The following is a 25,868-nucleotide window of genomic DNA, read 5'->3' as shown; positions in this document are numbered from 1 at the left end:
CAAAGCTATTCCCATGGTGTGCAAACTGCTGCAAACCCGTGTTTCCATGTGCAAATCCGTGTCTCCATGTGCAAATCCGTGTTTCCATGTGCTAATCTGTGTCTCCATGTGCAAACCCGTGTTTCCATGTGCAAACCCATGTCTCCATGTGCAAACCCGTGTCTCCATGTTCAAACCTGTTTCCATGTACAAATCCGTGTCTCCATGTGCAAACCCACATTTCTATGTGCAAATCCGTGTCTCCATGTGCAAACCTGTGTTTCCACGTGCAAACCCATGTCTCCATGTGCAAACCCGTGTTTCCATGTGCAAACCCGTGTCTCCATGTGCAAACCCGTGTCTCCATGTGCAAACCCGTGTTTCCATGTGCAAACCCGTGTCTCCATGTGCTAATCCGTGTCTCCATGTGCAAACCCGTGTTTCCATGTGCAAACCCGTGTCTCCATGTGCAAACCCGTGTTTCCATGTGCAAATCCGTGTCTCCATGTGCAAACCCGTGTTTCCATGTGCTAATCCGTGTCTCCATGTGCAAACCCGTGTTTCCATGTGCAAACCCGTGTCTCCATGTGCAAACCCATGTCTCCATGTGCAAACCCATGTCTCCATGTGCAAACCCGTGTCTCCATGTGCAAACCCATGTCTCCATGTGCAAACCCATGTCTCCATGTGCAAACCCGTGTTTCCACGTGCAAACCCATGTCTCCATGTGCAAACCTGTTTCCATGTGCAAACCCATGTCTCCATGTGCAAACCTGTTTCCATGTGCAAACCCGTGTCTCCATGTGCAAATCCGTGTTTCCATGTGCAAATCTGTGTCTTCATGTGCAAACCCATGTGCACCCCCCCCACAGCGTGTAAAGCCATGTCACGTCATGCAAGCCCACCCCACTGTGCAACACTGCATCGGGGTGACCCAGCTGTCCCCAGGCATGAGAGGCCATGTCATGTGTGTCATGTGTATCCCGTTTATCACATGTGCCACGTGTGTCCCATGCGACACCTACACCATGGGATGCTCTATTACTTTATTAATACCTGATATAACGGGGTCCCCCTCAGCCTGCTGGGGACCCTTGGGATGGGCAGTCCCTGGATTGGGGGGTCCCTTGGGTGGGGGCTCCCTAGTTATGGGTGGGGGGGGCCCTGTAGGGGGGGACACCCTGAGGTGGGGGATCCCTGGGTATGAGGTCCCTGGGTAGGGGAAACACCCAGGGTGGGGGGTCCATTCTAGGGGGCTCCCTGGGTTGGGGGTGACCCCTGGGTGGGGATGTCCCCAGGGTGGGGGGACCCTGAGTGGAGGGACCCTGAGTGGGGGGTCCCGTGTGCCCCCCAAGAAAGGGCTCACGGGGGTGCAGCACCCTGGGGCCCCCCCAGGCACCATTGCCCAGGGGGTGCTGGGGGGTTGAAGCAGTCCAGCCCATAGTGCAAAGAGCCCCAGAGCAGCACCAGTGACGGTGCTGCTCCGGGGGGGGGGGTGTCAGGGGGACCCCGTCCTCAGTACAGCCGCTTCTCGTACCTGTGGGGCAGAGATGGGGAGTCAGGGGGTCATTCAACCAGCCAGCCAATGAGCAATCATGTCAGCATCCTGCCTGTCTACATGCCAACTATCTGACCAATCATTGCCAAACAGCATCCTGACTGATCACCCAGTCACCCAACCAGCATCCTCACCACCATTCAACGAACCAATGAGCAACCTGGTCCCCCAACCCATCAACCAACCAGCAGGCAGGACAGCAACCAGTCAACCAGGTGACCAATCACAGCCAACCAGCATACTGACTAGCCAACCAGCCAGCATCTTGGCAAGCAATGAACTGACCAACCAGGATCCTGGTCAACCAGCCAACCATCACCTCAACCAACCAATCAGCAGCCACCCAAACACAAGAAGCCCCGCCCCCCGACCCCAAAACCCACTGCAGCATCTCGGGGGGCCCAAGGTTAAGCCCCCGAGTGCCCCAGGCTCTCCCAGTCTGGACGAGTACTCCCAGTACAGGGGTGCCCCATAGCTGGGGGGGTTGGCAATGGGGTAAGGAGGGGGCTGGGAACACCAAAACACAGCAATGGGGGAACTGCGACCCCCAGTAGCTCACACTGGGGCAATGGGGAGGAGCTGGGACCCCCAAACCCCAGCCCTGGGACCCCCCCAATACCTGAGCAAAGGGTGGCTGGGACCCCCCATACTCTAAAACAGGGTTCACCGGGTGCCCCCCCCAACACATGTAACCCCACACCCCATATCCCCCCCAAGCTCTTCCTTTGTCCCCCCCCTTACGAGTGGAGCCCGTGGACCCCCCCCTCAAGCTGCGCTGCCATTGTCCTCCTCTCGAACTTCAGCTCCCCCGAGTACATCATGGACCTGGGGGGGGGATTGGGGGGTCAATGGGGTCGGGTACCCCCAAACGCCCCCCTCCATGACCCCCCCTCAACCCACCGCAGCACTGAGAGGCTCCGGGCACCGATGTCCTGGCACCCGTGCTGGATGCCGGCGATCAGGTACGGGATGAAGTGATGGATGGAATTCTCCGGGATGGGGCCGGATGGGTCCCCCTTGCTATGGGGTGACACGGGGGGGGTGGGTAAAGAGGGGGGTTCAGGGTGCAGGGAACCCCCCAGACTCTGCCTATGATGTACCTGTGGTGGTGGCCAGCGGCCGTGTCCTGGTGCGGCGACAAACGGGTGGCATCGGGTGGGAGGAATTCAGGGGGGGGGTCGGTGGGGGGGGTCAGGAGGGAGCCCAGCATCACTGTGGGGGGACATGGGGGGGTTAGATATGGGGGGGCAAGGGTGGGGGGTCAGGGACCCACAGGGAGGGGAATGGGGGCTTTGGGAGGGCTCAGAACCCAAAAAGGGGGGGTACTGGGGGGGCAGGGACCCAAGGGGGGACAGGGACCCAAGGGGGGGGCACTGAGGGGCTACAGGGGGCATCAGGCCCTCCTCATGCTGAGCTTTGGGGTGGTTACAGCGGGTTCAAGGCCACTGGACGCGTTGGGGGGGCACCAGGGTTGGTTGGCGGGGTGATGGTCCCCCTTGGGGTGGATGCAGGAGGGTCCTATCCATCAACCCCCAACACAGGTGGTCCTAAATGTGGGTGCAGGGGGTCCCCATCCATCAAGTACCCTGGAGGTACCCCGAAATGTGGGTGCAAGATGGGGTGTCAGGACCCCATTATGAGCACTGTGGGGGGGGTACAGGGGCTGTCAAGACCCCCAGGGATGAGTTTTGGGTGGGCGCAGAGAGCTCTCCATGCATAACCCCCTCCAGAGTGACCGCAAATACAGGTACAAGGCTTTGGGGTGAGTGCAGGGGGCTCCCCATCCATCCCCCCCCCCCCCAACCCTCACCCGTGGAGGCGCCGAGCGCCAGCGCCTTCACCACGTGGCCCAGGGTGCGGAGGCCGCCGTCGGCGATGACCGGGACCCCGAAGCGCCGCGCGTACTCGGCCACGCGGTAAACGGCGGTGCCCTGCGGCCGCCCGCACGCCTGCGCTGCGGGAACGGCGTCAGCACCCGCGCGGGTTCAGCACCCGCAGCGCGGACAGCGCCCAAGGCGGCAGCACCGGGGGGCGCTGGGGTCCGGGGGTACCTTCATGGGTGAAGCAGCCGGTGCCCACCCTCAGCGCGTCCACCCCGGCATCGATGAGGTTCTTGGCTTGGGCGGCTGTGACCACTGCAACGGCACAACGGGGGATGGCCCAACCCGGGACACACCGGCATGGGACAGCCCCACGGGGGGCAAACCGAGGCGGGACACCCTGACAGGGATACCGCCAAGGGACACCACAAAACGGGGCACCCTGACATCGGAGACCCTGACATGGGACATCCCAAAGGAGACACTCTGAGAACAGAAGCCATAGGGGACCCCACAACACAGGACACCCCCATGGGGACAGACCCAGATGGGACACCTGCATAAGGGACACATCAACATGGAACACACTAGTATGGAACACCCCCATGGGGGACAACCCCAAAGGGGACACACTGAGATGGGACCCCCCCACACTGTGATACCCCTACATCATGAGGTCCACTGCACCCCAGTGATCCCCCTGAGCAGCTCAGTGTCCCATGGCACCCCAAAACTGTGCTCAAGAGCACCCCAATACCGAACTCCATGGCATCCCAATGCTGTCCCTGCCCTTCATCCCAATATTCTGCCCCACAGCTCCTCAATCCTTATCCCATGATAACCCAATACCCTCCCTGCCCTGCACCCACACTGCACCCCAAACCCCCACGCTGCCCCACATCACCCCCTCCCTCCTCACCGGTGCCACCGATGACCGGGAGCTGCGGGTACCGGCTCTTGATGTACCGGAGCATCCCCAGCTGGAACCGGGAGTTCCCCTGGGATGAGTCCTGGGGACAAGGAACAAGGGGGCACCCGGTGAGAGGGGGGTTCCGGGGGGAGGGTCCCGGTGAGGGGGGACATAGGGCAGGGAGAGACTTGGGGTGCTGTGGGGTGGGGAGCAGGGCAGGAGGAGCATGGGGGTACAGGGGTAAGGATTTGGGGTGTTGTAGTGCAGCGTATTGGGGTGTCACAGGGTGGGGAGCAGGGCAGTGTTCAGGGTGCAGGGCAGGGGAAGCATTGGGATGTCCTGGGGGAAGGATTTGGGGTGCAGAGTTTGGGATGCTCTGGGAACAGGATTTCAGTGCTGTGGGTCTGGCTGTTGGTTGGGGTGCACTGTGTCTCATGTTCCCCTCCAGCCTCAGGGCTCTTCTGCCATGTCCCTTCCCCAGCAGCACCAGCTTGGGATATGGGGTGTCCCCATGTCCCCCCGTGTCTGTCCCTCCCAGGTCAGTGTGCTGTGTCCCCATGCCCGTGCCCCCCGCATCCACCCCTCACCAGCAGCACCAGGTCCACGTGTGCCTGCACCAGCAGGTCCAGCCGGTACTTGTCATCCTCGCGGGTGCCGATGGCCGCCCCGCACAGCAGCCGCGACCCCGCATCCAGCGATGGGGCACAGCCTGCACGGAGCCGCGGCCCTGCCATGGGGACAGGGGCACGTCACGGGGGGAGGGCACCCCAAGGGATGGGGGCCGTGGCCAAGAGCCCAAGGGACACACATGGGGAGACGTGGAGGGGACACTGGGAGAGGGGGACGTGGGGTGATGTGAAGGAATGGGGGATGCGGCAACCCCAAGGGATGAAGTGACATGGATGCAACTTCAGGAACAGGGTGACATGGAGGTGATTTTAGGGATGGGGGGATATGGAGGGGACACTGGGGATGGGGTGATGTAGAGAGGACCCCAAGGGTGAGGAACATGGGGGGATCCCAGCAGGGGAGTAGAACATAGAGGGTGCCCCAAGGGATGGGGCTGGAGGGACATGGAAATGACCACAGGGATGGGAGATACGGGGGGACACTGGGGATGTGAGACATGGAGGGCAAGGTGATGAGTGGACTGCAAGGATGGGGTGACAAAGAGGAGGCCCCAAGGCATGTGAGATATGTGGGACACATCAGGGAACAGGATGGGATGACACGGAAGGACCCCCAAGGACAAGGATGGGGTGACACAGAGGGGACACCAGGCAGGGAGCAGTGATGGAGTGACATGGATGGGACCCCAAGGACGGGGGGATACGGAGGTGACCCCAGGGCCGGGGTGCCCCATCCGTACCCCTCTTGCTGCGCTCCAGGGCCTCGTTGGCCTCCCTGAGGGGGACCCCCGCTGAGGCCACCACCAGGTCCCGGAGCTTGGTCAGTGCCTGCGGGGATGTGTCCATGGGACCAGGCACACGCCTGACCCAGCCCAGCACATCCCGACCCATCCAATCCCATCCCATCCCACCCTGCCCCTGATACCCCTCACACTGAGTCCCCACGTCCCATTTTATTCAATCCCATCCCCGTGCCCCACCTCATCCCTGATCCCATTCCATCCCTGTGTCCAATCCCATCCCTATTCTCCATCCTACCCTCAATCCCACCCCATCCCTGTCCCCAAGACCCATCACAGCTTCTGATCCCATCTTGTCCTGTCCCTGAAACCTACCCCAACTTCCCATTCCATCCCTGGGTCCCATACCAATTCATCCCCACATTCTACCCCATCCCTGTCCATCCTTGTCCTATCCCATCCCATCCTTGATCCCATCATCCCTGACCCTATCCCTCCACTCCACCCCTGCCCTCTGCTCCCACTCCTGCATCCCACATCCCACCAACATCTTCCAACCTTCCCAATTCCACCTCACGTCCCTGCATCCCACCCCTGCCCCCCATCCCATCCCCTTCTCCCACCCCTGCCCTGTTCCCCATCCCTATCCTGCACCCCACATCCCTGTGCCCCCCATCACCTGCCCCGGGGCCGGGCTGTGGCTGTCACTGTCCCAAGGGGCTCCGAGCGGCTGCTCTGGGGTCTGGAGGGAGCCCTGAGAGTATTGCTGGGGGGGGGGAAAGGGGGCATCCATGGGTGGGGGGACCCTCTGATGGGGGGGCACCCACGGGGTGGTTGGAGGCACCCATAGGGCAGGAGCACCCCATGTGGGGGTCCCCCTTACCTTCACCTTGCGCACCTCGCTGGCCTGCACCTCAGGGGTGCAGTTGTGGTGGATGATGCCAATGCCGCCCATCAGCTGGGGGGGGGGGGGGTGCCGGGGGTCAGGGTGGTCCTGCACCCATGAACCCCCTGCACCCATGTGTGTGACTCCCCCATGGTGGGGCCATGCAACCCCCATCCCCTGGGGTACCCCCCACACAACCCAGGGTCCCCCCATGACACCCCAAGGCCTCCCCCCTTCAGGGTGCCCCCCCACCAGCACCTCAAAATCCCCCTTCACCCCATGGCGCCCCCCATACCCCAGAGTCCCCCCCCCCCCCACTCACCGCCATGGCAATGGCCAGCTCGGCCTCGGTGCTGCCCCCGGCGGGGGGGGACACGAGGGGGGTGCTCAGGGACAGGGTCCGGGTGAGCGCCGAGGTCAGGTCCTGGGGGGGGGGGGCACGGATGTCACTCAACGTGGGGGGGGATCACACGGGGGGGTCACAGGGAGGTCACTACAATGGAGGGGGCAGGGACATCACCTTGGGGGGGTCATGAGGAGGTCACCCCCATGGGGACATCACTGTGGGGTGGGGGGACCCATCACCCGGGGGAGGAACCAGGGATGTCACCCTAAGGGGGGGGTCACAGGGACATGTGGGAGTATGGGGAACATCACCCCAATGGGGTTCACAGTGAGAGCACCCCAGTGGGGGGGCAGGACTCACATCACCCCAATGGGGGTGCAGGGGGGGTCAGGACTCACCACCTCATCAGCCGTGAAGTCAATGAAGCCGGGGAGGATGAGGAAGTCACTGCAGGGAGAGATGAAGGGCTCACCATGAACCCTCCAAGTGTCCCCCAGCCCCCCCAAACCACCCCAGTCCCGCAATGGGGGGGGTGTCACACACACACGGGGGGGGGCACAGGGATCTGGGTGCTGCACCCTGACCACGGGGGGGGGCAGGTTTGGGCATGGGGGTTCTTATGGGGGGTCTATGAGGAGTCTGGGGGGGTCAGGGGAGGGTCTTGGGGGGCTTTAGGAAGGTCTAGGGGGATCAAAGTGGGATCTAGAGGGGGTCCGGGGGGACCTGGGAGTCTTGGGGGCCGTGAGGGCCCTGGGGCAGTCAGGGACAGGGGGGTATGAGAAGGACCTGGTGGGGTTTGGGGGGTTCTGGGGGAGCCAAAGGGGGGTCTACAGGGGCCTGGGGTGGGATATGGGAAGGGTCTTGGGGGGGTGTGGGCGTACCTGGGGTTTGGGGGGGTCACGGGGGGTCTAGGGAGGGTCCCGGGGGGGCGGGGCAAAGGGCTTGGAAGGTCTGGGGGGGGGGGATGACTGGGGGGGTTGGGGGGGGTCTCCGGCTGCCTGGGGTCCAGGGTCGGGGGTTGGGGTCTCAGGGGGGGTTTGAGGTGTCCCGGGGGCTCCCCCTCACTTGTAGTTGAGGCCATCGGAGGAGGCGAAGAGCTGCTGCGCCGTGAGCCCGTCCTCGGGCACGTACCCGGTGTCGCCGCTGATCAGGTACCCGGCCATGCTGCCGCACGTAGGGACCCCCCGGACCCCTCATGGGCACCGGGACACCCCAACGGGCCCCCCCGGACACCCCGTGGGCACTGGGACCCCATCGGGACCACCCTATAGCGACCAGGACCCCCCCAGCGAGCATCGGGACCCCCACACCGGGACGCCCCCTTGCATCCGGACATCCTCTGGGATCCCCCCGTACCCAGCATTGGACCCCACCCGGGACCAGGCCGACCCCAGGACTGGAACCCAGTACCGGAACCCCCCCAAAGAGACACCTCCAGGACCCCCCTACGGACACCGGGACCCCCCCACCCCGGACAGGGACCCCCATCTCCCCGGTGCCGGGATGGGTGCATGCGGGGTTCCGGGGGGAGGGGATCCCGATGCCAGGGGGTGTTTGGGGGCTCCCACTCCCACTGGAGGTGTCTGTGGGGGTCCCTGTGGGCCATGGTGCGGGTGGGGGCTCCCAGGGGGGTTCCCGGTCCCGGTGGGGGGAGTCCTGAGGGGCTCCACCGCGCTGCGGTACCGGTTCCCGCAGCAGCCCCGCGTTGGGCGTGGCCTCGGGGGGGGGACGGACACACACGGGCACGATTGCCGGAACCGGGACCCTGCAGCTCAATCTCCCCTCTCCATCCTCCCCATTGCATTCCAGTCCCACCCATCACCTCCCAGTTCCCCCCCATCACCTCCCAGTTCCCCCCCATTGCCTCCCGGTATCCCCCAATCTCCCCCAACCCCTCTAACCCCCCACCTTTCCACTCCCGCCCACTCTCTACTCCCTCCCAGTAACTCCCAGTCCCCCCCCCGGGCCTCCCAGTACCCGCCCAGTACCACTCCGCACCTCCCAGTACCCCCCCACCGCAAACCCCTCCCCAGTGCTACCTCATCATGCCCCATTACCCCCCATATGGGGTCCACTGACCCCCCAGGAGCTCCCATGTGCTCTTCCCCCATCCCAGTACATCCCAACGCCTCCCGGGTACCCCCCTTCCCGTACCTGGGCTCCCCCTCGCCCATGGCGCGCTCAGCGCCCGATAGGGGAGGGGCGATGGGCGGTCCTAACCCCGCCCATCTCACTTGGCCCCGCCCCCTCACCGACCCCGCCCACCTCCGTCCACGTGTATTCAGGCCCCCAAAGCGCACCCGTCACATTCAGGACCCCCCCTTTAACTTTAGGGACCCTCCCTCTATTTTGGGGTCCCCCTTTGGCTCTGGATACCCATTAGTGAGGCCTCTGGATGCTGCACGCCCTCTCTATCCAACCTGAGGGTACCCCCCTCTCCCAAACTTGGGGTGCCCCCCCCCAAATCAGGGTGTCCCCCCCGTTGTTCTTCAAGGTGATGGGTGCTCCTCCCCTCGCCTGCTCGGGATTACCGCTGCCCGCTCGCTGCCTGCGCTAATCCCCTGCTGCAAGGTCAGGGGCACACGAGGGTGGCCCCGTGACGTGATTTAGGGGGTGTCCCCCCCATATCTTGTCCCTAAGGTGGCTCTTGATGACACAAGAGGTCCTCTTGTCACCTGGGGGTCCCACAGTGACAAAGGAACCCCTGTATCTTGGAGTCATCCCTGTCCCTTGGGTGATGTACAATGACACAGGGACCCCCTTTACTCCCTGCATACCCCACAGTGATGCATGGACCCCCATAAATTGGGTACCCCCCTATATCTTGGGTAACATTTGGTGACACAGGGATTCCCATGATTTGGGGATCCCCCTGTCCCCAGGGTGACCCATGGTGGCATAGGGACCCCTATAACGTGGGGATCCCCCTGTCTGCTGGGTGACCGTTGATGACACAGGGGCTGCCACGATTTGGGGATCCCCCTGTCCCCAGGGTGACCCTCAATGACACAGGGACCCCCTCTAACTCGGGGACCACCTTATCCCCTGCATGTCCCACAGCATCACAGGGACCCCAGTAGTCTGGGGACCCCTGTCCCCAGGATGACACAGTTTGGGAACACCCTTATCTCCAGGGTGATGCACGGTAACACAGGGACCCCCCCTGACTTGAGGAACCCCCTAACCCCTGCGTGACCCTCAGTGACAGAGGGAGCCCCCATTACTTAACCCTGCCCCCGGACTCCATGCGCACCACAGAGCCACAGGGACCCCTGTAGCTCAGGGGCACCCCTGTCCTTTGGGTGTCCCTCAATGACACACGGACCCCCATTATTCAGGACGCCGCTTTGTGCCATGGTGGCACAGTGACCCCCATAATTTGGGTCCCCCCCTGTTCCCTGGGTGATGCGCAGAGACTCCCCATAACTTACCCCCCCTCGTCTCTGCAGCCCTTCCCCCTCTAGCCCTCTAGCCCCCCTCCGTTACCCCCCACAGCCCCCTCTTTCCCCGCCCCGTTACCTGCCCCCCAAGCGGGTCCCGCAGCGCGGCGCCGCCGTCTCGTGTCCCGGGGGGGTGGCCTTGGCACCGGCAGCGGGGGGCTCCATGGGGTGGGGGGGGTCGGTGCGGTGCCGGGGGGGGTCCATGGTGGTGTCCCGGGGACGCTCCGGTTGCTCCATTGCTGAGTGTTGGGGGGCATGGCCACTCCCTTTGGCTCCGCCCCCCCCTCTTGGGGGGTCTCGGTTCGGGGGGGGGCCGGGTCGTGTCCGTCTCCCCCGCCCCCCCCCCCGAGTTCGGGCCATTTACAGCCGGGATTAGGGCGGAGCGGATTAACGGGGGAGGGGGAAGAGATTAATGGAAGAGAAGGGGGAGGGAGGGTGCAATGGGGGTTGGCTGGGAGCACTGGGCTGGACTGGGAGCACTGGGCTGGACTGGGTGCACTGGAATGTACTGGGAGCACTGGGGTGCACTGGGCTGGACTGAGCAGGACTGGGAGCACTGGGGTGTACTGGGTGTACTGGGAGGACTGAGGTGTATTGGGGTGAGCTGGGGCATACTGGGGTGTCTCAGTATGGCCCAGTGCTCCCACTATGGCGCAGTGCTCCCCAGTGCTGCCAATGCCAATGCCCCCAGGTCTCTGTGCTGCCAGTATGTCCCAGGGTTCCCAGTCCATCCCGATTCTCCCAGTATACCCCAGTGCTCCCATTATAGCCCAGTGCTTCCATCTCTCAGTGCTTCCAGTAAAGCCCAGTGCTGCCAGTATGGCTCAGCACTCCCCAGTACTCCCAGTGCACCCCAGTATCCCCAAGTGCTCCCAGTACTTCAGCATACCCCTGCACACCCCAGCCACCCAGTGCTCCCACAGACCCAGTACATCCCAGTGCTCCCAGTACAACCCAGTGGGGGCCGCTCGTGAGGTCTCGGTGACGTGGGGGGCTCACACGTGGGAGCCCCCACACCTCGAGATCCCCCCGTGGCACCCGAGGGGACCCCAGCACCCGCCAGGTTAAAAGCGCGCGGGGCCCCTTTAAGAGCTGGGACCAGGAGGGCACCGCCCACAGTGGGCGTGGCCACTCGGGGTGCGGAGCGCGGGATACGCCACGTGGGGGCGCGCCAAGAGGCCAGAAGGAGGGGGTGGGGCAGGACGGGACGGACTGTGCTCCCCCAAATGACCCCAATGAGCCCCCAGTGCCCCCCCAAATGACCCCTCATTGCCCCCCATTGCCCGCCCGTGGATCTGTCCCCCCCCAGCACACCCATTACCCCCCCCCAGTGCCCCCATTGCCCTCCCCGGTGTTGTGCCCCCCCATTCCTCCCATCACCACAAGAGCCCCCCAGTATCGCTCCAGCTCTTTATTGGTACCGTCCAGAACTCGCCCCCCCCCCGACCCCCTTCCCCATCCTCAACACTCAATGGAGTCCTCCAGGAGCTGCAATAAGGGGGGGGGCACACTGGGGGGCTCCGGGGGGTCCGTCCCCCCCCCCTCCTCCAGGCTGTCCTCGCTCACTTCCTCCAGCGCAGGCAGCGCCCCCCGGGGCCCCCCCAAAGGAGGGGTGTCCGGAGCCCCCCCCGAGGCCTCCCCGGGGCTGGGGGCCCGGGGGGGGCTGGGAGGTGGGGGGGGCGGGGACCCCTCGGGGGGCGGGGAGCCCACCGGGTGCCCCACGGAGTTGGCCTGAGGTTTGGGGGTGGGGGGGGGCTGTGGGGCTGGAGGGGGAGGCGGAGGCGGATGGGGGGGCGGGGGGGGATCCGAGCCCTCCTCGCTGAACCCCTCATTGGGGTAATAGAGACTGGGGGGTGTCGGGGAGGATTTGCCGGCGGGGACCTGGGGGGGGCACACGGGGGGGTCAGTGAGGGGGAACCCCTCCCCATGGGGCCCATCCATGGGATTCCCCCCCGTTGTGACCCTCCCCAGTGGGACCTTCCCTTGGGGCCAACCCCTGATGGGATCCTCCCCCACACGTGACACCCCCCCTTAGGACACCCCCGCCAATGGGACAACCCCATATGGGAGACACCCTCCTTGGGACACCCCAATGCGGCAATTCCCCCATTCCCCCCCATGGGACATCCCCTCCCTCCTAGAACACCTCTTGGGGACACCCCCATAGGATACCCCCCTTACCGACTCCCCATCATAAGACCCCCCGAAAAGACGCCTCCATATGGGGCACCCCCTTCTTGGCACCCTCATGGGACACCCCCATATGGGACACGCTCCCCATAGGACTCCCACTTGGAGACGCCTCCCAGGGACACCCCCTATGGGACACCCCCTATTCGGATCCCCCCATAAGACTCCCCCAGCACCCTTTTGGGGTGCCTTACCGCAGCCCCCCCGTTTGGCCTCCCCCCACTCACCGGCTGGAACCAGCGCAGGCTCTGCGGGAGCAGAGGTGGGGGGGGGTTAGATGGGGACACTGAGGCACAAGGGGGGGGTCCCATCTTAGAGCCCCCTCTAAGGTGAGGGGCCAGGGGCTCTTTTAGGAGTACAGGAGGGGGTTGGGGGTCCGCGGCTGTGTTTTGGGGTGCAAGGGGGTGTCTTTGGGTCCAGGGGAGGTTTAGGGGTGCAGGGGGTACTGGGGGTCTGCGAGAGGGGTGCAGGAGGAGAGTGGGGGTCCTGTGTGGGTATTTTGGGGTGCAGGGGCTGGTGTGGGGCTCCTTGGGCATGGCCGGGCGGGGGGTGCAGGGGGGTGTTCTGGGGGTCCCCTACCACATTGGGGTGCTTCTCGATGGCGAGCGCCGCCCGCTCGGCCGCTCCGTGCTGCCGCTGCCGCCGCTTCATGGCGCGGAGCAGGAGGAAGAGGACGGCGGCGGCCACGAGCAGCAGCGCGGCCAGAGCCCCCCCCAGCGCGCCCCCGTGCAGCGGCGCCGCGCCCGCGTCCGACGGGTCCCGGGGCGCTGCGGGCACACAGGGACATGGGGAGACCCCAGGCTTGGGGGACACAAGGAAATGGGGGGGACCCATATTTGGGGATGGGGAGCCCCACAGTTTGGGGGGCACAGGGCAATGGGGCGGGGGAAGACCCAAACCGGGGGTCACAGGGCAATGTGGGGACGATGACACCCCAACTTTTGGGATCAGATGGTAATGGGGTGGGGGATCCCATATCCCATAGCTGAAGGTGGGGGCACAGAGCAATGGGGTGGGGTGGAACCCGTATCTGAGGTTCATATGGCAATAGGGCAGGGGGGGACACCCCAACATTGGGGGTCACAGGGCTATGGGGCATGGGGGGACCCCGACTTTGGTGGGCACAAAGCAGTGGGGGGGGACCCACATTTTGGGTGTCACAAGACAATGGGTAGGGGGGACATTCCATTATTGGGGGTCACAGGGCAATGGGATAGGGGCAACCCAACTTGGGGGGATACAGGGAAATGAGGCAATGGGGGAGACCAATATGTGAGGGTAAGAGCAATAGGGCAGGGGCACCCACACTTTGGGGGTCACAGGGCAATGGGGTGAGTGAGACCCCGACTTTGGGGGTGAGGGGACCCACATCTTGGGGGTCATAGGACAATGGGGCAGGGAGGAACAATTTCTGGCAGTCATAGTTCAATGGGGCAATGGGGGACCCTAACTTTGGTGGTCATACGGCAAAGGGGCAGGGGACATCTTTGTCCCATCTTTGGGGGTCACAGGACAGTGGGGCAGGGGACACCCCAATACTGGGGTCCTGGCTCCCTACCCGCCTGCCCCGGCCACAGCACCTCCAGCTCCACCGTGGTGCTTGAGGTCTCCCCCGACTCCTCGTCCCGTGCCAGCACCTGGGGGGACACGGGGGTGGCACTGGGGCGGAACACACAGGAACCCCCCCAACCCATCCTGGAACCTCAGTCCCCCCGAAACCTGGTGCCCCCCATGCTCAGTGTCCCCAGGTCACTGTGTCCCCCCCATGTCCCACCTGCAGGTGGTAGCGCTGGGCCGGCTGCAGGAGATCAGCTCTGGCCACCACCAGCCCGTTGGGCATCACCTGGAAGAGCTGGGAATGGTCCTGGCCCTGCTCCCGGTGCTGGTCCCGGTGCTGGCCGTGGCTGTGGTTGGTGCTGGAGCTCAGGCTGTACCGAACCTGCGGGTTCACACCCTGCGGGGGATGCGCCTCAGACCCTGCCTCAGTTCTGACCAAACCTGCCCAAATCCACCCAAATCCAGCCCAAACCCAGCCAAGCCAGGCCCAAACCTTGCCCAAAGCCCCCCAAAATCTGCCCAAACCCATCACACCGATTCTAAACCACCCCAAAACCACCCGATCCACCCAAGCCCACCTCAGACCCTGCCCAAACCAGCCCAAAGCCGCCTAAACCCAAAAACCCCAGCTCAAACCCAGCCAAATCCAGCAAAACCCCACCCAAACCCTGCCCATACCCCAGCCTCCATCCCCTCTGTCCATCCCTCACCCGTATTCATGCCCATATCCCTGCCTTCATCCCTACATCCATCTGTCCATCCACCCCTTGTCCCTGTCCCTGCCTGCATCCCTGCCCGTATCCCTCCCTGCATTTCCTGCCCTCATCCCCTAGATTCATGCCCTGTCTATATCTCTGCCCACATCCCATCCATACACCTGCCTGCTCCCTGCCTTCATCCCCTCCATTCCTACAACTATCCCCTGCCCATATCCGTGCCCATATCCTTGCCCTCATCCCTACAACCATCCGTCCATCTCCTGCCCATACCCCTGCTCATATCCCCTTCCCTCACCCCTCATCCCTGCCTCCATCCCCTCCATCCCTATGTCCATCCCCTGGCCACATTCCATCTGACATCTCACCCCATATCCTTCCCTATATCCCATTCCATATCTCTGCCCATATCGCATCCCATATCCCATGCCATATCTCTTCCTATATCCCATCCCACATCCCATTCCATACCCCATCCCATATCCCATCCCACATCCCATCCCATATCCCATGCCATATATCTTCCTATATCCCATCCCGCATCCCATCCCATATCTCATTCCATATCTCTTCCTATATCCTGTCCCATTTCATATCTCTGCTGTATACCTTCCATATCCCATCCCATATCCCACCCAATATCTCTTCCTATATCCCATCCCATATATCTGCCCATATCCCATCCCATATCTCTTCCTATATCCTATCCCACATCCCATTCCATATCTCTGCCCATATCCCATCCCACATCCCATCCCATATCCCATGCCATATATCTTCCTATATCCCATCCCGCATTCCATCCCATATCCCATCCCACATCCCATCCTGTATCACTCCCTATATCCCATCCCATATATCTGCCCATATCCCATCCCATAGCTCTTCCTATATCCTATCCCACATTGTATTCCATATCTCTGCCCATATCCCATCCCACATCCCATCCCATATCTCATTCCATATCTCTTCCTATATCCTGTCCCATTTCATATCTCTGCTATATACCTTCCCATATCCCATTCCATATCTCTGCCCATATCTCATCCCATATCCCACCCAATATCTTTTCTTATATCCCATCCCATATATCTGCCTATATCCCATCCCATATCTCTTCCTATATCCTATCCCACATCCCATTCCGTATCTCTGCCCATATCCCATCCCACATCCCACATCCCACATCCCATATCCCATCCCATATCCCTTCCCATTTTCCATCCCACATCCCTGGTCCCATCCCCTGCATCCCCCCCATGCCTGCGGGAAGTCCGGGTCCCTGGCGCGCAGGGCCAGCACGTGCCCGCCGTAGGTGAGCAGCAGCGCGGCCTCGCGCGCTCCCGCGGGCACGAAGGCGCGGAAGGAGGAGCGCGGGAAGCGCGGCGGGTGCCGGTTGGGAGCCAGGACCCGCACCAGGGCCTGAGCCACCGCGAACTTGGTCACATCGTTCACCTGCGAGGCCTGCGCTGGGACAGGGCACGCGCATGGGATGGGGGGCATGGGGATGTGGGTATGGGATACGGGATATGGGGTATGGCGATATGGGATATGGATATGGGATATGGTGATATGGATATGAGATATGGGGATACAGGATATGTGATATGGGGATATGGGATGAAAGACACCCATGACCCCTCCTGACGCCCCCAAACCTCTTGACCCCCCCTCACCCCTATGACCCACCCTGACCCCCCCCCCTTATCACCCTCCATGACCCCGATGACTCCCCTCATCCTCCCAAACTCCCCCAACCCCCCCGGCCCCATGAACCCCTTGCCCCCCCCTGCCCCGTTGCCCCCCCACCATGATGCTGAGGCTGATGGCTGGGATCCGGCGGCTGCTCTCCACGGCCCGCAGCAGCGTGATGGCCCCCGTCATGTTGTCAATGTGGAACCGGCTGCTCTCCTGGCCTGGGGGGAGGCGAGCTGCAGACACCCCACCCCCCCCTGACCCCCCCACGCCACCTACTGACCCCCCTCATCCTTTAAACCTCCCCTTTACACCAGATCCCCCCCCATCTGTCACAGCAAGGCATTGTGGGAAACTCTCCCCCAGTATCACTAAGGGATGGTCCCCAATGCCCCCCCCCATTAGACACCCATATGGGGGGGGTCACCTGGTGGGGGGGGGTTGTTCCAGGGGTGACCCACCCCACCATGTTCACCCTGCATCCCCCCCCATAATGGGGGTGGGATTAGCCTGCCCCCCCCCACCTAATCCCTTTATAAAATTGGATCCTGGCAATTGGATTGGGACAAAGCAGATCCACCCGGAATGGGGGTCCTGGAGTGGGGACTTCCCCCCCCAGCACTGCCTGCCCCAGGGAATGGGGGTACACGGGGGACCCTGCCACTGTGACCTCCCCCAGGCACTGCAGCCATTCAGCCCATTCACATCCATGTGTCCGTGTCACCATGTCCCCATACCCCCCACATCCCCAGGGCCATGTCTATACCCCCATATCCTTATGTCCCCATGTCCACGTCCTCATATCCCATATCCCCATGTCCCATGTGCCACATCCCATATGTCCATGTCCCACACCCCCATGTCCCCGTGTCTCATGTCTATGCTCATTTCCATGTCCCCATATCCCATATCCCCACCTCCCGTATCCTGCATCCCGCATCCCATGTCCCACCCCCGTACCTGCCAGCAGGGAGTAGGTGATGGCCGCCCTCAACCCCCTGTCCCCATCCTCTGCGTAGACATCACCGGGGCTGAAGCTGAGGGGCCCCGTCTGTGTTTGGGGGTGTCACAGACACAGCCAAGCCACGAGACCCCCCCATGGCCCCCCCGCGGTGCCCCCCCCCGCCCCACCTGGAGCTGCCCCTCGGTGATGTTGGCGGTGTAGAGGGGGCTGGTGCAGAGCGTGAGGCCGCGGTGGGTGCGGGGGGCGCAGGGCAGGAACTGCGGGTACTGATCGTCCCCATCCAGCACCTGCACCCGCACCCGCGCCGACGCGTTGAACCGCTCCCGCGTGTTCATCTCCTGGGCCATGGGCACCGGGACCGGGAGGGGGGGACACACATGGGGATATGGGGGTACAGACATGGACACGGGGACATGGAGACATGGGGGTATAGATATGGACACGGGGACATGGGGATATGGGGGTACAGACATGGACACAGGGATATGGAGACATGGGGGTACAGACATGGACATGGGGATATGGAGACATGGGGGTACAGACATGGACACGGGGACATGGAGACATGGGGGTACAGACATGGACATGGGGACATGGAGACATGGGGGTAGACATGGACATGGGGACATGGAGACATGGGGGTACAGACATGGACATGGGGACATGGAGACATGGGGGTACAGACATGGACATGGGGACATGGAGACATGGGGGTACAGACATGGACATGGGGACATGGAGACATGGGGGTACAGACATGGACATGGGGACATGGAGACATGGGGGTACAGACATGGACATGGGGACATGGAGACATGGGGGTACAGACATGGACATGGGGATATGGAGACATGGGGATGCAGACATGGACACAGGGACATGGGGATATGGAGACATGGGGGTACAGACATGGACATGGGGACATGAGGACATGGAGACATGGGGGTACAGACATGGACACGGGGATATGGGGATATGGAGACATGGGGGTACAGACATGGACATGGGGACATGGGGATATGGAGACATGGGGGTACAGACATGGACATGGGTAATGCATGAGGAGATGGGGACGTGGACACGGGGATATGGGGACATGGACATGGGTAGCATGAGGAGATGGGAACATGGACATGAGGGTATGGACATGGGGATACAGACATGGACACGAGTAAGGCATGAGGACATGGGGACATGGACATGGGGATACAGGGGTATGGGGACATGAACATCAGGATATAGACATGGGGATCATGGGGACATGGATACGTGGGGACATTGTTATACAGGCACACAGACACACAGGTACATGGACACATGGGGACATGAATACATGGATACACAGGAACATGGACCCGAGGTGACATGGGGACATGGACACATGGGGATGTGGATACATGGACACACAGGGATGTGGACACACATGTCTTACATGGCACAGGGACCCCCAAAGGGATCCCATGGGACAGGAACACCCATGCAATAGGGACCCCAGACAAAGGACAAGGACAACCAGGCCCAGAGCAACGGATAAAGGGACCCCCATGGTTACAGAGACCCCTCTAGGGCACAGGGACCCGCAACAAAGGGGACCCCAAGGCAAGAGACCCCATGGGACAAGGGACACCCAGGGGACAGGGACCCCCAATGGGACAGGTACCCTGGAGAAGGAACCCCCATTGCACAGGGACTCCCCCCTAACAAAGAGCCCCCCAGGCACAGGGTCCCAATGGGACAGGGCCCCCAGACACAGGGATCCCCCATCCCTGGTGGGTCCCCCCTGTGGCACCTGCTGGCGGGGGGGGGCTGTGTCCCATTAAAGAAACAAGGGATTGAGGGCGGGGGGGGATCAGTCACCCCCAATTAGTGGGGACGTGGGACGGGGGGGGCACAACCACACGTGTATGCGTCCCATGTCCCTGTGTTCCACATCCCGTATCCCAGCAGAGCCAGGGATGGGCCTGGGGTGGGCATGAGATTCCCAGACCCCCAGCCATGGGGCTACATGGATGTGGGATGGAGATGATAATGAAGAGGGGATGAGGGACATGGGGTGGGCAGAGGGGACATGACATGTCTGCAAGGTCCCCAGGCCCATGGCCATGGGCTGCATGTTTGTGGGGTGGAGGTGGCAAGGACATGAAGGGACATAGGGTGGAGGTGGCAGGGGCAGGGGTAATGCAGGGTGGGCAGAAGGGACGTGGTGTGTCTACAGGGTCCCCAGGCCCCCACCTTCATGGGGCGTCATGGACATGGAGGGGGGCATGAGGTCCACAGACCTCCAGCCACGGGGCCACAAGGACGTAAGGTGGAGATGGCGTGGGGAGAGGGGACATAGGGACACAGGGTGGAGAAGAGACATGCCATGGCCATGAGGTCCCCAGGCCCCCAGCCACAGGGACCATGGCCATGGGGGGAGGTGGCAGGACAGGAGGGGACTTGGGGACATGGGGTAGAAATGCAGGTCCCCAGCCCCCCATCAGTGGGGCTGCGGTTCCATGGGGCCGGGGGGGGCTGGGTCTCACCACGGCGGTGACCACGACCTCCAGCTGCTGCCGGCTCTCGAAGTCGAGCGCTCGCGCCAGCACCACCTTCCCGCTGTTGGGGAGGTCGATGCGGAAGAACCTGGCGTCGGGCTGGGGCCGGCGGCGGGGGCTCAGCAGATGGCACCGGGCACCCCCCCTGGCACGGCCGCCCCCGCGTGGCCCCGAGCGGCCCCGCGCCCTGATCCCGGCTCACCGAGGCCGTGTCGATGACGTACATCAGCGTGTCCCCGTCCGCGTCCTCCGCCTGCGCGCTGAACACCACCGAGTGCACGGCCGCCAGCTGCCGCCGGTCACCAGCGCGAGCAACGGCACCAGCAGTGACCGAGGGGACACAACGGGACACAAAGGGACACAATGGAACACAATGGGACGCAATGGGACGCAATGGGACACAATGGGACACAGTGGCACTCAACGGTGCCCAATGGCACCCAACGGGACGTAATGACATCCAGTGGCACCCAACAGCACTCGGTGAGATCCAGTAGTACCCAACAGCAACCAACTGCACCAATGGGACGTAACAATATCCAATGGCACCCGATGGCAGCCAATGAGACCAAATAGAGCCCAACGGCACCCAATTGCATCCAATGGCACTCAACAACACTCAGTGAGACCCAATGGCATCCAAGGGCACACAATAGCACTCAATGGCACTCAGTGGAACACAATGGGACATGACAGTAACCAGTGGCACTCAAAAGCACCCAACGTACTCAATGGCACCCAACAGCATCCAAGGGTACACAACAGCGCTGAAGAGCAGTCAATGGCATCCTACAGAATCCAATGGCCACCAACAGCATCCAAGGGTACACAACAGCACCGAAGAGCAGTCATTGGCATCCAACAGAACCCAATGGCACCCAAAATCCATGCCCATGGCCACCCCTGTCCCTATCCTTGTGCCTAAGACCATGACCATGCCTGTGCCCATCCCCACCCCTGTCCCATGCTGTCACCTCGCTGACGTTGTGGGTGAGGTCGGAGGCGCCCTGGAAGTGGGGCCGGTTGTCATTCTCATTGAGGACCTGGACGATGATCCGGTACTCAACCTGTGGGGGTGACTCATGGTGGAACCGAGCCCCCCATAGCCACCAGAGGCCCTCGGGGTGCCCGGGGCTGTACCGGGGAGAAGCCATCCTCAGCGCAAGTCAGGGCCACCATCAGCACTGGGGACTCCAGTTCCTGCAAAGGGGGCATGGTGGGGGGAGGGGTTTGAGATCCCCAGGAACACCCCAAGAGGTTCCCTCACCCAGTGGGTGCAGGTGGAGGGAGGTGGCTGCTGGATGGATGAGGGTGCAGTGGGTAAAGACAGGAGGGACGCCAGATGGAAGTGGGTGCAGGATGGATGGATGGAGCCAGGATGGGCACAGGACTGGCACACAATGCATGTAGTAGATGCAGGATGGACACAGGATGGATGGATGGATGAACACAGGATGGGCACAGGATGAGTGCAGAAAGAATGGAGAGACCCAGGATGGACCTGGGATGGACATGGGATAGATGGGCTCAGGATGAACCCAGAATGGATGGACGGACCCAGGCTGAGTGCAGGATGGATGGACCCAAGGTAGACCCAGGACAGACCCCAGTGGATGAAGGATGGATGGAGAATGGACACTGAAAGACGGATGGGTGAATGCAGGGAAGATGCAGTTGGATGGAGGAGGGATGGGCAGAGCAGGATGGAAGAAGGTGGATGTATGATGTGGGCAAGATCGTTGCAGGATAGAGGATGGGTGAAGGATTGACACAGGATGGACACAGGCAGACGCAGAATGGATGGAAGATGGAGAGAGGTGGATTGAAGGAGGGATGATGGAGGGAGGTGGATGCAGATGGGACACAGGGATGCAGGATGGGTGGAGAATGGAGGTAGATGGACACGACGGATGCAGGATGGAGGATGGGTGGAAGAATGGACCCGGGATGGGTTCAGGATGGATGGAGAATGAGTGGAGGATGGATGGACGCAGGATGGTGGATGAAGACAGGTGGACACACGATGGAGGCACAATGGAGGCAGGACTATTGGGGGATGGATGGTCCGTGAAGGCAGGATGGAGAACGGATAGAGGATGGACCAAGGATGGGTGCAGGATGGTTGGAGAGCGGATTGGGGATAGATGGAGGCAGATGGACACATGATGGAGGCACAACAGACAGGATGGAGGTGGGTTAGGGGCAGGATGGCAGTTGGGTGGATGCAGGCTGGAGCTGGGCAGCTCCCAGTGGCCTCACCTCGCGGTCAAGTGCGCGCCCATTGGACACGTTGAGCCTGAGGCTGCGCCCGTCCAGGTAGAACCAGGCGGCGTCGTGGCCGATGAGGCAGAGCTGCAGCGGCGCCCCAGGCACGTCCCCCCCCGCCGGCAGCCGCGCCACCAGGCTCCCATGGGCGCTGTTCTCCGCGATCTCCGTGAACACGTTCCCGAGGCTGCTGCAGCCATCGCCGTGTGCTGCGCCCGCGGGGTGTGGGGCACGTGTGGAGCATGGCCATGAGGGTCCCCAGACCCGCGGCTCCATCTCTACGTCCCCATTTCCTCGTGACCCCATCCCCTCGATACCCATCCCCTTAGGTCACCAATCCTCATGGCGGCTACCCCCCAGGTGCCCAAGCCTTTGGGTCTGGTGACCATGTCCCCTGAGTCCCCTACTTTTCGGTCCCCATGCCCTTGGGTCCCCATGTCTCATGGTTGTCACCCCACAGGGTCTCCATCCCAGCGTCCCCTTCCCAAGGTCCTATTCTATGGTGACCCCATCCTTTGGTCTTCATTCCCAGGGTCCCCTTCCCTGGTGACCCCATCTCAGGGTCCCCAAGGCCCCGGCCACCGTCCCCACCAGCAGCTGGGTCCCCCCCATCCCCACTGTCCCCATCCCGCGCTCACCGGTGGCCAGCAGCAGCGCCAGGCAGGCGGCCAGGAGAGCCGGGCAAGACGGCGCCGCCATGGGGACAGGGACGGGACCCTCGGTGGTGCCCTGCACGGGGGAAGGACCGGGGCTGGCACCGCGTCCCCGTCCCTTGTCCTTATCCTTTGTCCCCCGTGCCCTCACATCTGGGTCCCATCAGCCATGGTCTCGTGCTTCCAGCCCCAGGTCCCCATCCCTGTCCCCCACCAGGTCCCTGTCCTGTGTCCCCTTCCCCATTTTGCCATCCCTGGGGTCTCCATCCCCACATTCCTGTACCCTGTGGGGGTCTCCCTGCCCTTGTCCCCGTGATTCTGCCTCCCCCAGTACCCATCCCTCTGTTCTGATCCCTGGGTCCCCTTCCCCTCGGTCCCCATCCCCAGCTCCCAGTCCCTGTTCGTCCCTACCCCTGGGCATCCCTCGTTGTTGGGTACCCCCCGTCCCCGCGGTCTCGGGTCTCAGGGGGCCGAGGGGACACCCGTGTGTGTCCCCTCCGTGTCCCTTTCGAGTTCCCCCCATGCCCCCCCACCCGGGCACCCTCAGCCTGTGGGGGCGGTCACCATCTGGCGCGTCCCCCCCATTACCTAATTAGAGCGGGGGGGTCCCCATCTGCCACCCAACCCCGCCCCCCCCCCTCAGCACCGCACTGGGGTCCCCCCCACGCTGCTCCCCAACACCAGGACCCCCTCGGACCCCCGCCGAGCCCCCCGGACCCCGTTACCTGCCCGGTGCTGCTGCCCCGGCCCGGGGGGGGAGGGGGGGATTAACGGGGGGAGGGGCCGCGCTGCCCGCACCGCCCCGTGCGGGGTAAATCCTGCCCGCGCCGCCCCGTCTGCCCCGCGCTGCCTTCACCGCCCTGCCCGTACTGGGGTGTCCGCTGCCTGCCCTGGGGTAAGTCCTGCCTGCCCTGGGATATCTGCTGCCTTCCGTGCCTGTGCTATTCCCTGCCTGTGCTGCCCACTCTGCCTGCACCACCTTGGGGTGTCTCAATACCTGTGCCATCCCTGCCTGCACTGCCTGCGCTATTCCCTGCCTGCGCTATCCACTGCTTGCACTGCCCGCTCTGCCCTGCCCTGGGGTGTCTCCTGCCTGCCGCTCTCTCCTGCCCGCGGATGCGACCCGCGGGTGCATTCCCCTCCCGCAGCACCTCCCCTGCCCGTGCCTGCTGCCCGCACTGCCCGCACTGCTGCACCATCCCCTGCCTGCATCCCCTGCCCTGGGGCTGCTGCCTCTGCAGAACGACGAGCCCCGAGTGTGCTCTTCACTGCCTGTGCTCTCCTGCCTGCGCCATCCCTGCCTGTAACAGGTGAGTGTGCACGGGTGTGTGCCCCATGGTGAGTTCAGGGTGGGGGGTGCGGGTGGTGTTTGGGGTTGCACTAAGCAGCTCTGGGGACAAGGATGGGGCATGAGGGCAGCAGCTGATCACAGTGTGCATGTGCACGTGTGTGCACATATGCAGCTGTGTGTGCATGCACACATCTATGTACATGTGTGAGTGTGTGTGCATGCAGGAGTGCTTTCGAATTGTGTGCATGTGAAGGCTTCTGCATGCATGTGTGTATGTGTGCGCACGTGTGTGTGTGCGTGCAAGGGGGATGCGTGCATGCACGTGTGTATGTGTCTGTGTGCACACTCGTGCGTGCATGCAAGAGGGATGTGTGTATGCACACATGTGCACGTGCCTCTGAGCACGTGTGTACATATGTGTGTGTGTGCATCCATGCATGTTTACGTGCATGCAAAGGTGTCTGCATGCACATGTGCGCGCATGCACATGTGCATATTCATGTCTGCATGCACGTGTGCACATGTGCAAAGGTGAATGGATACACGTGCATGTGTGCGCCTGCATAAGTGCATGTGAACATCAGTGTGTGTGCTGGCATGTGCGTACACGCCAATGGGCATGCATGTGTGCACATGTGTCTGGGCATGCACACGTGTGTGCACACACCTGCAAGTCCTGATGTGTGCAGGCACGTGTGTGCACAACTGTGTATGCAGTTGTTAGCACATGCACACGTGTGTGTGTGCAGGCACATGTATATGTGCATATGTGTGTGTGTGCAGGCACATGTATGTGTGCACAAGGGTACGTGCAGGCACATGTGTGGGCACAAGGGGGTGTACACGCAGGCACATGTACATGTGCACACAGGTGTGTGTGTGACCCCTCATGTGCGCATCACCCCCTCAGTACCCCCCTGGTCCCTGGGGTCTGGGTGTCCCTGTCCAGCCCCCCGTGACCCATAGTGTGACCCTGCCCCATGTCCCTGTGCTCCAGTGCGCCCTTGTCCCGGCCTCCCTGTGCCCCAGCGTGTTCCCACCCATGTCCCTCTCCTACCCTGCTCCTCATGGCCTGTCCCTTCCCTCTGCTCCATAGTATGTTCCTCCCCCACCGTGCCCCACAGCGTGTCCCCACCCCATGTTCCTGTGCCCCATTGTGTGTCCTTGTCCTTCCGCTGTGCCCCGTAGCATGCTCCCACCCCATGTTCCTGTGTCCCTGTGCCCTTGTGCCCCACAGAATGTCCCCACCTTATCTCCCAGTCCCCCCCAGCCCCACGCCGCACCCCACAGAGCACAGGAGGCCGTCAGCGGTGACAGCTCGTGTTGGGACGCGCGGGGGGGGGCACGGTCCAACGGCCGCGTGCCCCTTGGGGGTCCCGGACCCGCTCGGGGGCAGGGATGGGGCAAGAGTCGGCATGGAGCAGGCAGGGAAAGGGCACGGACCGGCAGGAGGGGACGGGCAGCAGGCAAGGACGAGGTAGGGATGGGCAGGGAGCGGGCACAGTGAGCCAGGATCAGTCAGGATCGCTCAGGATCACCCAGGACCAGTCAGGATCACGCAGCCCCGCGGCAGTACTTCCTGTTCCAGCGCTGCTGACCCAGAGTCACGGGAGCCTCAACCCTCAACCCCCCCCATCAGCTGGCCCCCGGGGGGGGGGTTTAGGGTGCCCAGGGAGGGGTTTTGGGATCTAA

At 62.8% G+C, this 25,868-nt stretch overlaps 2 protein-coding genes across 6 annotated transcripts; both read right to left on the bottom strand.

Annotated features, from left to right (window-relative positions):
• Window positions 1-1,079: 1,079 nt before the first annotated feature.
• Window positions 1,080-9,102, bottom strand: IMPDH1 (inosine monophosphate dehydrogenase 1). The gene is made up of 15 exons (XM_061367985.1): window positions 9,023-9,102; window positions 7,934-8,032; window positions 7,267-7,315; window positions 6,845-6,946; window positions 6,520-6,594; window positions 6,316-6,402; window positions 5,637-5,724; window positions 4,855-4,994; window positions 4,277-4,367; window positions 3,589-3,672; window positions 3,348-3,491; window positions 2,638-2,749; window positions 2,438-2,557; window positions 2,279-2,362; window positions 1,080-1,516 (listed from the first exon to the last, which is right to left on the bottom strand). Exons 1-15 carry the CDS (start codon window positions 9,040-9,042, stop codon window positions 1,495-1,497), a joined length of 1,317 nt encoding a protein of 438 aa, XP_061223969.1. The 5' UTR covers window positions 9,043-9,102; the 3' UTR covers window positions 1,080-1,494.
• Window positions 9,103-11,704: 2,602 nt separating this feature from the next.
• LOC133220176 (cadherin-related family member 5-like) lies at window positions 11,705-25,808 on the bottom strand. Of its 5 annotated transcripts, none has more exons than XM_061368063.1 (16): window positions 25,620-25,808; window positions 22,871-22,961; window positions 22,227-22,441; window positions 21,108-21,167; window positions 20,942-21,034; window positions 20,170-20,256; window positions 19,956-20,066; window positions 17,598-17,768; window positions 17,427-17,517; window positions 16,581-16,687; window positions 16,035-16,235; window positions 14,273-14,452; window positions 14,057-14,135; window positions 13,078-13,265; window positions 12,726-12,746; window positions 11,705-12,189 (listed from the first exon to the last, which is right to left on the bottom strand). In XM_061368063.1, the coding sequence occupies exons 2-16, from the start codon at window positions 22,929-22,931 to the stop codon at window positions 11,770-11,772; spliced, it is 2,085 nt and encodes a 694-aa protein (XP_061224047.1). In that variant the 5' UTR covers window positions 22,932-22,961; window positions 25,620-25,808; the 3' UTR covers window positions 11,705-11,769. The 5 variants fall into 5 exon arrangements, with proteins under 5 accessions (XP_061224047.1, XP_061224046.1, XP_061224048.1 ...); XM_061368062.1 differs by lacking the exon at window positions 25,620-25,808 and adding an exon at window positions 23,611-23,738; XM_061368064.1 differs by lacking the exon at window positions 25,620-25,808 and having other exon boundaries at window positions 13,081-13,265; window positions 22,871-23,106.
• Window positions 25,809-25,868: the final 60 nt, after the last annotated feature.

The sequence above is a fragment of the Neopsephotus bourkii genome, unplaced genomic scaffold, assembly GCF_033783945.1.
Source record: "Neopsephotus bourkii isolate Nb327-2 ecotype Australia unplaced genomic scaffold, CSIRO-AGI_Nbou_v1 NB_1423, whole genome shotgun sequence".
NCBI classification, from domain to species: domain Eukaryota; kingdom Metazoa; phylum Chordata; class Aves; order Psittaciformes; family Psittacidae; genus Neopsephotus; species Neopsephotus bourkii.
This window is presented reverse-complemented; position numbering and strand designations above follow the sequence as displayed.

Coding starts and splice junctions, on each gene's coding strand:
- IMPDH1 (XM_061367985.1), bottom strand. CDS start 9,042: ATGGGCGAGGGGGAGCCCAG. Junction 8,033..9,022: donor ATGGGCGAGGGGGAGCCCAG/GTACGGGAAGGG, acceptor TACGTGCGGCAG/CATGGCCGGGTACCTGATCA. Junction 1,517..2,278: donor GGGGTCCACGGGCTCCACTC/GTAAGGGGGGGG, acceptor TCTGCCCCACAG/GTACGAGAAGCGGCTGTACT.
- LOC133220176 (XM_061368063.1), bottom strand. CDS start 22,931: ATGGCGGCGCCGTCTTGCCCGGCTCTCCTGGCCGCCTGCCTGGCGCTG. Junction 22,442..22,870: donor GGCGCTGCTGCTGGCCACCG/GTGAGCGCGGGA, acceptor CCGCGGGCGCAG/CACACGGCGATGGCTGCAGC. Junction 20,067..20,169: donor ACGTCATCGACACGGCCTCG/GTGAGCCGGGAT, acceptor CGCCGGCCCCAG/CCCGACGCCAGGTTCTTCCG.